At 40.2% G+C, this 15,095-nt stretch overlaps 1 protein-coding gene across 1 annotated transcript; it reads left to right on the plus strand.

Moving 5' to 3' along the window:
• Positions 1–7,033, plus strand: LOC105901771 (E3 ubiquitin-protein ligase TRIM16-like). The gene is given in 8 exon segments (XM_042709896.1): positions 1–453; positions 979–1,074; positions 1,302–1,532; positions 3,370–3,541; positions 3,647–3,679; positions 3,909–3,968; positions 4,542–4,598; positions 6,167–7,033. Coding segments are annotated over 8 exon segments (1,620 nt in total). The 3' UTR covers positions 6,685–7,033.
• Positions 7,034–15,095: the final 8,062 nt, after the last annotated feature.

Consider the following 15,095-nt stretch of genomic DNA (forward strand, 5'->3'; position numbering starts at 1 on the left):
ATGGTAAAGGCATCTACAGCTGCCCCCAGTGCAGACAGACATTTTAGGCCAAGACCTGTTCTCAGTAGAAACATTCTGATTGCTGAAATGGTGGAGGAATTTAGGAAGACCAGAATCCAAACTGATGTTCCTGCTCACTGTTATGCTGGACCTGGAGATGTGGAGTGTGACCTCTGCACTGGGAGAAAACTCAAAGCTGTGAAGTCCTGTCTGGATTGTGTGTTCTCTTACTGTGAAACTCACTTTGGAGTTCACAATGATGTCAACCCCGGAAGAAAACACTCAGTGATTGATGCCACAGGCCAGCTACAGGACAGGATCTGCTCTCATCATAAGAAGGTTTTTGAAATATTTTGTCGAACGGATCAGAGTTGTATCTGCTATCTGTGCACGATGGACGAACATAAAGGCCATGACACAGTCTCAGCTGCAGCAGAATGGAAAGACAAACAGGTCAGTACTGGGGCTACATGTGTGTCCAACATTTCTTATGAGGGCTCTTATACGTACTAACTGGAATGTAATACTATAAACAAGAATACTATCTCACCAGTCTTTAAGTCTGGCTGTTTCCACAATGACTTTGCCCGTTAGAGAAAGGAAGAATCAGGAAATGTGTATCAGGTGCAAGGTCCAGTGTTGAGTAAAAACGAGTGAAAACATTAACCTGTCGCTTCAAAGTGAACATATTCTTACTCGTAAAACAATGTTCTGTTCTGTTTTAAAGGTTGTGAGACACGTTTGCCACAAGTGTTTTTTGATGTTAAATACCAGTGCTCCTTTTGAACTTAGCTCATGGGCTTCATCCTGATGTTCACTTGAAAGGATGATAGCGACTGCTTCAAATGTGTCATTTAATCTCTTAAAAAGGTTAAAATGTACTAAAGGTTTAGCTTATAAATTTCGGTTGTCATGTGTGATGTTTAATCATGCTGTTGTAAACAATGCCACCAATGAAAAGAAGCTGTTCTTAAACAGGGGCAGTTGGGGCAGACCCAGAGGAGATTCCAGCAGAGAATCCAGGAGAGAGAGAAGGAGCTGCAGGAGCTGAGGAAGGCTGTGGAGACTCTCAAGGTGAGAACTGACCACATAAGACAACAGCTGGCTCAGCAATCGCTTGTTATTGTGTTATCACCGTTATGCTGCCATCTCTACATGATACAGACCATCAGAAAGACATGGTTTGGCAGGATTGCCCTGGTCATTTGATCAAGAAGAGCCAGTCACACCAGAGTGAGTTTGCTCCTTCACTTACCTCTGTGTGTCTCCTGTCCCCCTCCTCTTTGTGTGTCTCCTAACAGAGCTCTGCACAGACAGCAGTGGAGGACAGTGAGAGGATCTTCACTGAGATGATCCGCTCCATTGAGAAAAGGCGCTCTAGGTGAAAGAGCTGATCAGCTCAGGAGAAGGCTGAGGTGAGTCGGGCTGAAGACCTCCTGAAGCGACTGGAGCAGGAGATTGCTGAGCTGAAGAGGAGAGATGCTGAGCTGGAGCAGCTTTCACACACAGAGGATCACATCTTTTTCCTCAAGGTAACAGAATTTGAAATAAACCATCCATGTGGGCTTAAGAGAGAAAAAATGCAATAATTTTCGAGATCTTTTTTATGTAATGGTCCTAATGTGTTCTAACATATTCAAATACTCAAACACATGACTGCATACACACTAAACCAGCGTTTCTCAAAGTGTGGGGTGCAGAGACGTAACAGGTGGGGTGCGAATGGACGCGATGAACGGGAGATTTTCCCTTTGCAATGCCTTCCTTTATAGACAATAACTATCATACACTCCCATTGCACTAAACAACCACACTCAAACAAAGAAATATTGTTTTAATTAGCCTAGTAAGTATTGTATTGTATAAATTAGCCTGTTTTAACCTTTCCTACTAGTCGTAGTCAGAGATTTCAGGGAAGACTTTTGTTTACTGCTCCAGGGCCGAAGTGTTCTATATTCTAAACTCCGGGGTTATCACCCTTCCCTTCAGTCTGTCGTTGATGAGCAAACTAATGGCAACTTGATTTGACCGAAGGATTTTGTTACGTGCCGGCTCAATGCACGAAACATGAAGGGGAGGCCACGCAGAATTTATAATAATAATAATAGAAGGGATTTATTTAATGATACCAGGTTTATATTTATCTGATAATTATAAGCAAAACATGTGGTGAATGTCAGTGTTGTGAATAGAAACCAAAGATGTAATTTAAAGTCAGTTAAATGGTAATCCAAAACAATTGACGACGATCCAAAATCCAACAACTATCCAACGAGTATCCCAAATCCAATTACTATCCAAACACCAACGATAACGACAATCCAAAGCTCTCCCGACTGCCATCTGATCAGGGCTTTTGTAGCCCATCCAATCATGGGGTACACCTGTTTCCAATCACCTGTTGTAAAGACAGAGACAGAACAGGCATGCAATATCACAGGGCGGAGCCTAGACCCACCAGGGTCGTAACAATTTATTCTCCACAATGTTACAGCAACATAACTTTCCCTCCGGTCGCTACATCTGATCTATCCGTGTGCATCAGCGTTCTCGCTCTCTCTCTCTCTCGCTCTACCACACCCACCCTGTAGCCTACATGTTGCTCCGTTAAACATTATACATTATAGGAGCAGCACCATTATACAACACTGTATTAACATTAGATGGGGGACCGGGATCAAAATGTGACCTGGAATCATGGAAAATGTTGATTGACGTCGGCGTATTAATTGCAGCGGGACACTGAAAAAAACGTTCCCGGAGCATGGAAGTGTAGTGGGCAAAAGGCTAATATTGACGTTATGGATACATTTGTGACACGAAATTCAAAGGTTGGCGATTCAGCACCAGTGGCGAAAAAGACAACTGATCCACCAAAAAAATCAACCTAAAAGAAAATTGAAAATGTTAATACATTTGACAATTTTACATTACATTACATTTAGTCATTTAGCAGACGCTTTTATCCAAAGCGACATACAAGTGAGATTTGAACTTGGCCTACCATTGTTAACACATGAATAGTAGGCCCTTTTTCTCAGCCCATTCGAGGCAAGGATTGACACCATTGCACTTTTATTTTCTCTATTTACGAACTAATGTTAATTGTTATTGATTAAGATTTAGAACTATTTCAATACATTTGACAATTTAAGTTTGGCCTACCATTTTATTGGAGCTTTGAGGGACAGGTGCTCAAGGTGCTTGAAAAGGCTTCTTTGTTCAGAGTGGGGAATGACAGAAAAAGTTTGAGAACCACTGCACTAAACCAACTGAATTCACCCATCATGTCTGCAGCCTTTGGGGAAACACAGACCTGGCTGAATATTCAGGTGGTCTGCCTCACCTTTTATGTATTTCTCTCTGTAGAATGTCCTGTCAATCAGAGACTCTCCTCGCTCTAAAGACTTCCCCAGCATGACCTTCAACCAAAGCTTCTCTTTTGAGGCTGTGAAGGAATCTGTCTCTGGAGTGAAGGTGCAGCTGGAGGAGAAACTGGATGACATCTTCAGGCAGGAAGTAGTCAGGATATCTGCAGCAGGTGGATAAACATGTAGAACTGACTCAATGATGAATTACTTATTTCACAGTTTGAGAGGACAAGGATCCCACTTGTTTTGATGTATTTTTCTGTATCTCTCAACAGTAACGAATATCCAGATCATCCAGTCCTTAGAATGTGAGTCTCTCTCTCTCTCTCTCGCTCTCTCTCGCTCTCTCTCTCTCTCACTCTCTCTCTCTGAAATGTCTTTTCAAGGGTCTGTCACAGTTGATAAAAACAAACATTAAAGAAAATGAAGATGAAGTCGACTGAAACTATATGGGCTTGTTCAGTGTGTGAAAATAAGTGTGTGAGTCTGGTCTTCAGATCCTGGGTGAATGAGTGTCTCTCTGTGTTGGGATCCCAGATGCTGATCCTGAGCTCCCAGTCAGAAGAACAGACAGTAAGGAGAGGCTGCCACCATCGAGTAAGTTATTACTATTAGTTTACCACAGAACATTTAGCATAGAGTTGTCTTGAGGCATACAGCTGAATTTCATATTTGACTGTATTTGTTTGGTATTACAATATGTACTAAGTAATGCAACACTAAACTATGTAAAAATGGACGATACAGCAACACATAACATGTGCATTTTGCAATGCTTCAAATGGTTTGTGATTGTAAAAAACTGTAATTGGAAAATGTCTTCAGCAACAACTACATCACACATGCATATTGTCAAATGTCTGCAAAATTGCTGTAGTTACACAGAGTGTTACTGGTGGTGAACATTGACTGAGACAGGTATCCATGAATATCAGAAGAAGTGGTCATTGAATACATGTTGTATCAAAGCAATGAAAAGTATCCAAAGTTTAGCTCACTTGTGAATGTGTTTAGTGTTTTGAAAAGTGTACATGGTATTGAGACAAGTGTGAAAATGATTGTAGAAATCTTGGTCTAATTGAGATAATTAATTGATGAATGTATGAATCTATTTATGAATGCCCTTCTCTCTCAGTTTAATGGGCTGTAATGTGATGTTTTCTGTCTCAGTGTCTGAAGTCCAGGCTGTTTTTCCTGAACCAGTGACCAGAGAGGAGTTCTCACAGTGTAAGTTGGACATAAAGACATGCAAGCTATCACACACATACACAGACACACACACACACACACAACGTGCACACACAGGGATACACCCTTGCATAGAATCATGATCAAATTAGCAAACCCACATACATGTAAACATGTACGTATAACATCACACACAGCGACACACAACCACACACACACACACACACACATTCATGCTTTTGAATATACAGCCACTGGAACATTTACACACTCAGTGTCACTCATATAAAAAGAACTCCATTTACACGCATGCGTACACACACACACACACACACACACACACACACACACACACACACACACACACACACACACACACACACACTCCATGCAAACAACAAACAGATACAGAATCAATCACGACAATACAAACACACACACACACACACACACACACACACAAAATTCAATTTCATTTTATTTATATGGCGCCAAAACGATATAATTGTCTCAAGGCACTTTACAGAGTCCAGGGCCTGAACCCCCTTAGAGAAAGCACAATGGCCACAGGGGCAAGGAAAAACTCCCTGTTAATCAGGAAGAAATCTTGTGGCAGAAGGGGGAGGAGAAGGGGAGTGGCTTGTGGCATAAGGGGGAGGAGAATGGGAGTGACTTGGGACATACGGGGGAGGGGCTTGTGGCAGAAGGGGAGGTGGAACAATCAGAATCATGGCAGATGAAATCATAGAATACCAATCAGAATCATGGCAGATGATCATACACGTATCAGGATTAGCATGCTAGCATACTTGTGATAAATGTACACAATACATACAAACATAACATGGTATATACATGATGTATAGAACATTGATAGTGGATAAGGTGGGGAGAGATCATTCAAGTATTGTAGAACAGCTTAGTGGGTATACAGTGTGTGTGTGTGTGTGTGTGTGTCTGTGTGTGTGTGTGTGTGTGTGTGTGTGTGTGTGTGTGTGTGTGTGTGTGTGTGTAGAACAGCTTAGTGAGTATACAGTGTGTGTGTGTGTGTATGTGTGTGTAAAACACCTTAGTGGGTATACTGTGTTCTCGTAAGGCTACTATTACAAGGGTAAATAGAATAATGGAACAGAACACTATTATATACATTTCAGGTAAAGCTAGCACAGACTATGGGAGTACTACAGCAGCATCCCACAGTGGAGATAGTCTAGTTCATAGAGTTCGGCTGCTAATATGCATGTATGTACTTGATGGATATGGTGATGAGGAATAATGTTTCCACAGCCATCAGTATTTGAGAGCAAAGGTCACGCTATAAGAGAGAGAATTTGGTTTGTAAATTTGATACACAGATAGAGAGATAAACATGTACAGAATCACACAAAAACAAATCTCACTTATATGTGAAACATTCCCTCACAGAGGAAATCACAGAAATAAATCTCTTCCCCCACATACAAGGAATCATATCAAATAACCACACACACACACACACACACACACACACACACACACACACACACACACACACACACACACACACACACACATACACACCTAACACATATAAATACCTAAGTTTGTCCTGTCTTCTCCTCCATCAGACTCCTGTCACTTCACACTGGATCCAAACACAGCAAACAGAAACCTCCATCTGTCTGAGGGGAACAGGAGGGTGGAGCGGAGAGCTGAGGTCCAGTCATATCCTGATCATCCAGAGAGATTTGATGAGTATCATCAGGTGCTGTGTAGAGAGGGTGTGTCTGGACGCTGCTACTGGGAGGTTGAGAAGAGTGGGGGGGTTATGATATCAGTCTCATATAAAAGCATCAGCAGGAAAGGAGGGGGTGTTGAGTGTGTGTTTGGATGGAATGATCAGTCCTGGGGTCTGGGCCTCCTCCTCCGCAGCTCCTCTTTCAGTCACAATAATAAACACACTAATCTCCCTCTAGTGGCCAGCTCCAGAATAGGAGTGTATGTGGATCACAGGGCAGGAACTCTGGCCTTCTACAGCATCTCTGACACAATGACCCTTCTGCACAGAGTCCAGACCACATTCACTCACACACTCTACCCTGGGTTTACTTTTTGGGATATTGGATCATCAGTGAAGCTGCTGTGACTGACATATCTAGATGCTGTCATACATCTCACACATCACATCATGTTCTGATACCTGGTTTTATATGACAATCACAATATTATGTACCATGACAGTAAATCTTAATGAGACTGTATTCATCCAACAATTGACCCCCAATGAAATGTGTTCCTCTGTTTCTTTATTAATACCATTGTAATGATACCAGTATGTTTTAAAATGTGTTTCTGTTTCTTTATTAATACCATTATAATGAGACCAGTATGTTTTAAAATGTGTTCCTCTGTTTCTTTATTAATACCATTGTAATGAGACCAGTATGTTTTAAAATGTTTCTAGTGCAGAATAATGAATAAAGAGTTATAGACTGGAATTCAATGTACTCTTTTTCTTGGTGTGTGTGTGTGTGTCTGTGATTTATTTCAGAAGTACTTTTGTTAAATGTATTGAAATTCCTTTATCCGGGCAAAATGAAAAGTCATTGAGGACCTTCTCGAAATACAGTGGTGTGATGAACATGGAGCAGTTTTGCAAAAACAAGTGTCATGTAAGGTCAAGCAGAGAGGCCTGTTTTTAGAGATGAGGGTCATGTAAGGTCAAGCAGAGAGGCCTGTTTTTAGAGATGAGGGTCATGTAAGGTCAAGCAGAGAGGCCTGTTTTTAGAGATGAGGGTCATGTAAGTGTAACCCTCGTTAGTTTCACTTGCTAGAAGTGGATGAACCCTAACTCTATTCACATTAGAATTGTACTGGGTATTGTGAGACACTCCCTAAGCCCTCCCCTCTAAGGGAGAACGATACATTTTCCCTTCCTTTTGCGTTCCCACACTCGCACCATCAACCCAGAGACACGTACACACAGAGTTAAGATCGGGATATTTGATAAGATTAAATAACAAAATAGTGGCTTAGATATAACATAGAACTTTAGAATATAAGTAGACTGACTACATGAAGATTACGTTTATTTTGAACTTATCCTGGCTGGTTTTTCCCCCCACCCCTGAATGCCGCATCAACGGTTATTGTGAAGATCCGAGTGTTCCATTCTTCTGCGCTAGCCTGCGTTCCATGGAGTGACTGATTCCCGCGAAACAGTATAGCGTTCTATTTTGATCACACAGATTTTGACATCAGCTCGAGCTTTCTTTTTTTTTTAGATCTCACGTTAAAGGCATTACATTTTGTTTTGGTGTTGGATCCAACATTCTTTGTATATATTCTTTGATTATTTGTATATATCATATGTATTGTATTGAAACGTTGTGCTTTGTATTGTATTGAATTAACTGCGTTGAATAGAATATGCCACCTGTTTTTATTAGTGGTAGTTAGGGTTATTTGATATTTCATATATAAGCCATTTCACACACTGACACTACAGCACTACATATTTTTAGATATATACTATACCACACTGAATTGTTCTAGATCATTTAACTTAACATTTAACCTTGAGCAACAAAATATCCTTATCAGCATCCCCCTAGATTACTTAATGAACTTCCAAATTTAAACATATAGTGAAATATAACACACACACACTAGCATATTACACACTGTTATTAGTAGCATTTATCTTCCTTCCCCTTCATCCTGAAATTACATATGATGTACTGATATTTTTATAAATATAATTTCATACTTTTTGAAACATGATCTGATTGGTTTGCTGTTGTTATTGTGGGTTTGGGTGGATATCTTAATGTAATTAAGCACTACTGCAGTCCTCCTAAACGAACCTAGAGATAAGATACCCCTGAGTGAACCTAGTGACAGATATTGTAGAGTTTAGTTGATAATAGTGTCTACCCAGAGTCTCTCTGTGGACACAGGGTTACATAAGGCCTGTTTTTAGAGATGAGGGTCATGTAAGGTCAAGCAGAGAGGCCTATGAGCAGAGATGAGGGTCATGTAAGGTCAAGCAGAGAGGCCTGTTTTTAGAGATGAGGGTCATGTAAGGTCAAGCAGAGAGGCCTGTTTTTAGAGATGAGGGTCATGTAAGGTCAAGCAGAGAGGCCTGTTTTCTAGAATCATGACAGTGCAGTTTCTACAGGTGCAGGCTGTCAGGGAGAGACAAGTATTAATTAAAGGGTCTCTGCATAGGGGATGCAGATTAGTCAAGGACAGGCCAGTATTAATTAAAGGGTCTCTGCATAGGGGATGCAGATTAGTCAAGGACAGGCGAAACTTCCCAAAACAGTCCTAAACAGGGTCACCATTGTCTTGAAATGTTTTTTCTGCAATTAGTGAGCAGAATATTCTGATTGGCTCAATTTTGATAAGTGTTTCGTTTTCGCTTGGAAAAGCATAGTGATGGAAATTGTGTTATAAAAAGTAAGTGCACTGTTTTTTGACAGAGATGCTCCATAGACCAAATCAAATTGGATGGAAGTCTACAAGATTGAATAAACTTCAGTTCATCACATTCAGTCGTCTGCCTTTCATTGAAGTAGCAACTTTAAGATTTGAAGAGATTAGTTTCGACTACAACAGTTTCTCATTCATCCTGTGTCTATGATTTCACTCCTTACTCATTATTACTGTTCTTGAGTTCATTTCCCCCAAGTGTTATCATATGTTTGATTTATTTAGTGTCTGCCTATACCTGGGTCCACTCACAGCTGAAGACAGGGGGGTCATTTTGGAATGACGCTGGAAAGGACTTGGGTCCCAAACCTCCCATTGGTTTCCACTAAATTGGCTAAAAATGGTGGTTTTACTTTGGGCAACGAACCCTCATGTGAAACCATGCTCTCCCCCTTGGTGCACACCATTGTAGAGAATAAACCTTGTTCCTGATGGAGAACCATCCTCTTGCTGTTGGTGTGTTCCATTTACCTGATGGAGAACCATCCTCTTGCAGTTGGTGCGTTCCATTTACCTGATGGAGAACCATCCTCTTGCCGTTGGTGCGTTCCATTTACCCTGCAAGTCAGAACTCGGAGCTGGAGTTGTTTGAGTTCCAGTAACAGAACAGAAATACCTTGCAGCAACTGTAAGGCAACCTGCATTTAGTTTGAGAGTCAAAAACAGACATTTTAATGGATTGTAAAAGTTGTGTCCTCATCTCTACTCTAAATATATATCATCAGAATGTTACATGTTGAAAATAATCACCAATTAATGGAACCTTCTTCATGTCTGTGTAATGTAGATCTTTAACTTCAATCAAATAGCCATTTATTTACATTTACTTTTTTTTTTTATTATTTATATTTTATTAGTGTTCAGAATCTCACATACACATATTTCAATTTTTCAGATTCTATGTATAAAGAGAAGTAAAAGAAAAACAAACAAACACATATACAAATAAAGAAACAAAAACAATACCATAGTAACAAAACTATAAATAAAGCAGGGAGAAATCATTTTCCATAGAGTAAAGAAATAGTCAGGCCATTTATCTGTGACATAGTTGCACCACTTTTAACAGTGCTTAAGAAATGTTTCCATTCTTTGGTTAACATGAGCTGTAATCTGCTCCATTCTGTAGATTTCTGTTACAATGTCTCTCCATGATGTAATTGTAGGACACTCTGGTAATAACCATTTTCTGGTAATAGTCTTTTTACTGGCCACCAGCATTGCATTTATCAAGTGTCTGTCCCCTTTCAGCCAACTTTGAGGTATATTTCCAAGGTACAGAATCTTAAAGTGCAAAGGAATGTCCTCAGCGAAAGATGTCCTGTAAAGCATTGTGTACCGCCTTCCAAAAGTTTTTAATAATGGGACAGTCCCAGAAGATGTGGTAATGGTTTGCACTTTGGTGTCCACACTTTCTCCAGCAAACAGGAACGTTATCGCTATAATGAGATGTCTGTGATGGTCTAATGAAATATCTTATACAATTTTTCCAGTTAAACTGCCGCCAGCTCATTGAACTAGTACATTTCCATTGATACCCCCATATTAATGTCCATTCTTCCTCAGAAATATCTATCCCAGATTCCTTTTCCCATTTTGCTTTAATGTATGCTGTTGAATGAGTTTTAAGATCTAGAAAGCGTTTATATATGGCTAATATCACCCCTTTACTGCAATTTGACTTATATGCTCTTTTAAACAGTTCTATGAGACTGGAGTTTGCCTCTGTTACCTTTTTAACATTTTCGTTGACAAAATGCCGCAACTGTAAGTATCTAAAGAAGTCCTGTTTCTCTAACAGATACTTTTCTTGAATCATTTCAAAACTAAACAGTATGTTTCCATTCATAATATTGCATAAAGCTGTTATTCCATTATCTCTCCATTTTTTTAATCTGGTGTCCATTTTATTTGGTGTGAAGTCTGAGTCATATCCACACCATTTAAGGGACAGTAGATCTCCTTCTAGTTTATATTCTCTAATGATATTTTTCCACACCTTAAGGGTCAATTTGACCCATGGATTATCAGAACTGTTTATGTAGTGTTGCAGTTTAGAGTCAGCTATGATTGCTTGTATTGGAATGGGAAATATTTTTTCTTCAATGTCTTTCCACTGTGCATTATATGAAGGATTGCACCAGCATATTATAGCTCTTGTCTGGGGGCGGCATAGTAGTATTCCTTGAGGGATGGCAGACCCCATCCTCCCTTCTGCTTTACTAACTGCAGTGTTTTGAGACGAACCCTTGGTCTCTTGCCTTGCCACAAGTATCTAGACAACATTTTGTCCCATTCATTAAGCTGGCCCTGAGTAACTTCTATTGGTAGGGTTTGAAATAGATATAATAATCTGGGTAATATGTTCATTTTAATAGATTGTATTCTTGAGCTGAAACTAAAGAAAGGTATGAGGTTCCATCTTGTGATATCTTCTTTGATTTTTTTGTGTATAGGTGAGTAGTTATATTCTGATAGTTTTGACAGATCTTTTGGAATAGTTATGCCTAGGTACTTAAAGGATTTTGCTTGCCATGACCATGGGTATTTGCTCTCCATTTCTGATGTTGGATTATAGTTATACGCTAGCACTTGGGTTTTACCCACATTCAATTCAATTCAATTCAATTTTATTTATATAGCGCCATAACAATACAATTGTCTCTAGGCGCTTTACAGAGCCCAGAGCCTGAACCCCCTTAGTGCAAGCACATTGGCAACACGGGCAAGAAAAAAACTCCCTGTTAGTCAGGAAGGAACCTTAAGCAGAACCACGGCACATAAGGGGGGACCCATCTGCTTGAAGTCGGCCGGGTGGAGATAGGAAGGGGGGATGGGGGAGGGTTGTGTGGCAGAAGGGGATGGGAAACAACAGGTGTTGTACATATCCTGCATTTGGTAGGTGTACATAATATATATACAGACATCCGGTGGTAAATACATGATACAAACAAGACCAGTTTAGTGGGTATACACTGTGCTCAAAGGTTTACTGTTACAGGGGTAAGGGGAGTAGGAACAGAGAAACATGTTGATGGTGGCAATATTATATATTGTATATAAATGCTAGCATAGGGTATGAGGTAGAGTAAGTGTACGGCAGTGCGGTGGCGGTGGGTGCAATTGGCAGAGGGTTTCTACGGGTAGACCGGGTGGAGAGATTACAACAGCGTCCCATAGCGAAGATAGTCTGGATTAGGAGAAAAAGAAAAAGAACAGAGTGAGTGGGTAGAGTTTGGCTGTCCATATGCGTAGTTGAGGAGTAGTGGGGGTGAGGAGCAATGTTTCCACTTCCATCAGCAATTGGAACATGCTACAAGGGAGAGAGAACATTTTTGTTAGTAGACATTTATTTCAGAAACAGATAAGGAGATACCTTTGGGTAGTAGATTTACAGTAGGCAATATGGCCATTTTATCAACCTGTGTGAAGTTGGCCCCCCGTCTCGTTCAAAATATTAAAATAGCACTGCTGTTCGTTTGTGCTAGGTTTGTGCTGGTTTGTGCCGTAAAAATTATCGTTTGTGCTGTTAAGGGTTTTGAGTAATTCAAAATTACATTTTCTGGCCTGTGACGTCACTCAGCCCCCCTACTCGCTCAAATCTCATCAAAATAGTCCCAATCGTTTGTGCTACGTTTGTGCTGGTTTGTGCTGTCAAAAGAAATATTTTTGCTATTATGGTTTTAAAGATATTACCGTTTGATTTTTCACACGTGACGTCACTCAGCCCCCCCTCAACCTTCAAATCACGTCAAAATGGTCTCTATCGTTTGTGCTTCGTTTGTGCTGGTTTGTGCTGTCAAAAGAAATATTTGTGCTACTATAGTTTTTAAATAATGACTAAAACTTTATTTTTCCCACTTGTTATGTAACCAGCCCCCGCCAACGTCCAAACCGGGTCAAAACGTCAGCACAGCGAATAGCTGCTTAAGCTCCACAGCTCCTCCAAAAATCAATATATTTCGCCCCAAAAATACTCAAATAATATAATTTTTTACTTATACACGGTCAAAATGTCGGGGCCGAAATCAAGAACAAGGGAAACAACAGGAAAAAAAGGTACTGAACAGCAAACTGAGTTAGTTGGCCGAGTAAATTCTAGCTCACCTCATGGAGATGCTAGCTCAAATCAAGGCACAACAGCTAGCCTGGCTAAAGTATTAGAGGAGATTCGGGATTTTCGTCAAGATATGAATAAACAACTGAACGACATCAAATCTGAACTCACTAAAGTTGACCAAAAAGTTGAGGAAGTGGAGAATCGCGTTGGTGAGGTAGAAGACCGCACCCAGAATATGGAACAAGTTGTAACAAAACTGATAAAAGAAGTGACCCAGCTCGAGAATAAACTGCTAGACCTAGAAGGTAGATCCAGACGGAAAAATATCAGAATGTTCAATGTACCAGAAAACACAGAGGGGACATCAATGGTGGAGTTTGTGGAAAAGCTCCTGCGTGATAAACTGGAAATACCCGAAGCAACGGCAATTGATATCGAGAGAGCACACAGGGCACTTGTTCCTAAACCTACTGGGGAAGACAAGCCACGGTCAATAGTGATTCGATTCCTGAGATACAAGACTAAAGAAGAAATCCTACGGAAAGCATGGGGGAAGAAAAAAGTGCTTATGAACAATAAGAGGCAGATCTTTTTTGACCAGGATTATCCCCCAGCAGTTCTACAGAAGCGCAAGGAATACTCCGAGGCTAAACGAGTTTTGAAACACAACGGTATTCGCTTCCAGACTCCATTCCCAGCCAAACTGCGAGTGCACTACCAGAATGGGACACAGCTCTACCAATCAGCAGAGGAAGCGACGACAGATATGAAGAACAGAGGACTTCCCATCAACGTGTTCAGGGCTGAACCGAAGGAGGATTTAGCCGCGCAGCTGTCTCGCACTGCATGGGAGAGAGTGGAAGCCCGAGGACGGTGACGGGTGGACACATAACAAGAGCCGGAGGACCCGTGAATGGACGGAAGATGTTGTGAAACGGTGGTAACTGTAACAATTCAAAAAAATAATTCACTATCTAAACACAAGTATATTCCCTTCCCTGACAAATGTAAAAATATAAAGTATAATGGAGGGATCAGACCTTAAGTTAGCCTTTGCACTGATGGACAAAGATTTTTTTTTCTCCCTTTTGGGACATTTCAGCGGAGGCCCTCAACATATGAAAAGGAGAGGCTTTCCTCCCAAGCTAGACGTTCCTTCTAGCTTAGTTAAGGGTCATTTCAGGACCTCAGCCTTGGAATCTATGTTATTGTGTTTTTTGTTTTATTGTGTGAAAATGTTCTTGATTGTTGTTTTTTCAGGGAGTAAATCATTTGAAATGTGTTTAAGCATAAAGATGCATAGACTTAATCTATGGCTAGTGACAAGGTTAAATCCAATCAAACGCTCTAAAATTCTAACTAAAATGAAGAAAGAGAGGGCACATGTGGTATATTTACAAGAAACCCACTTAAATGGTAAGGAGCACGAAAAACTGAATAGAATGGGCTTTACTAACTTGTTTTTGTCATCATATAAGCTAGGACATAGGAGAGGCGTAGCCATTCTTATTTCTAAACAGGTCAATTTTGAAAAAATATCTGAAATCAAAGATAAGGAGGGTAGGTATGTTTTAGTTAAGGGAAATATAGATGGAAATATAATAACCTTACTCAATATCTATGCACCTCCGGGAAGTGATATGGGATTTTTTCAAAAGATAATTGATATCATAATAACAAAAACAGAAGGCCTACTAATATGTGGGGGGGATCTTAATATCCATCTACAACCACAACTTGATTCTTCAAGTGGGAAAACATATGAAACAAAATCTCTATATAGAAAAGTCAACACACTTTTCAAGGATGTGGGACTTATTGATATATGGAGAGAACTATTCCCACAAAGAAGAGATTACACCCACTACTCCGCTCCTCATTCCATTTACACAAGAATAGATTATTTTATAACATTTGGGAGGGATAGAGATAAAATACATACATGTGATATTGGGACGATTGATTTGAGTGACCATGCACCTATTTATCTAACTGTTGACCTT

The sequence above is a fragment of the Clupea harengus genome, chromosome 15 (genome assembly GCF_900700415.2).
Source record: "Clupea harengus chromosome 15, Ch_v2.0.2, whole genome shotgun sequence".
Lineage (NCBI taxonomy): Eukaryota > Metazoa > Chordata > Actinopteri > Clupeiformes > Clupeidae > Clupea > Clupea harengus.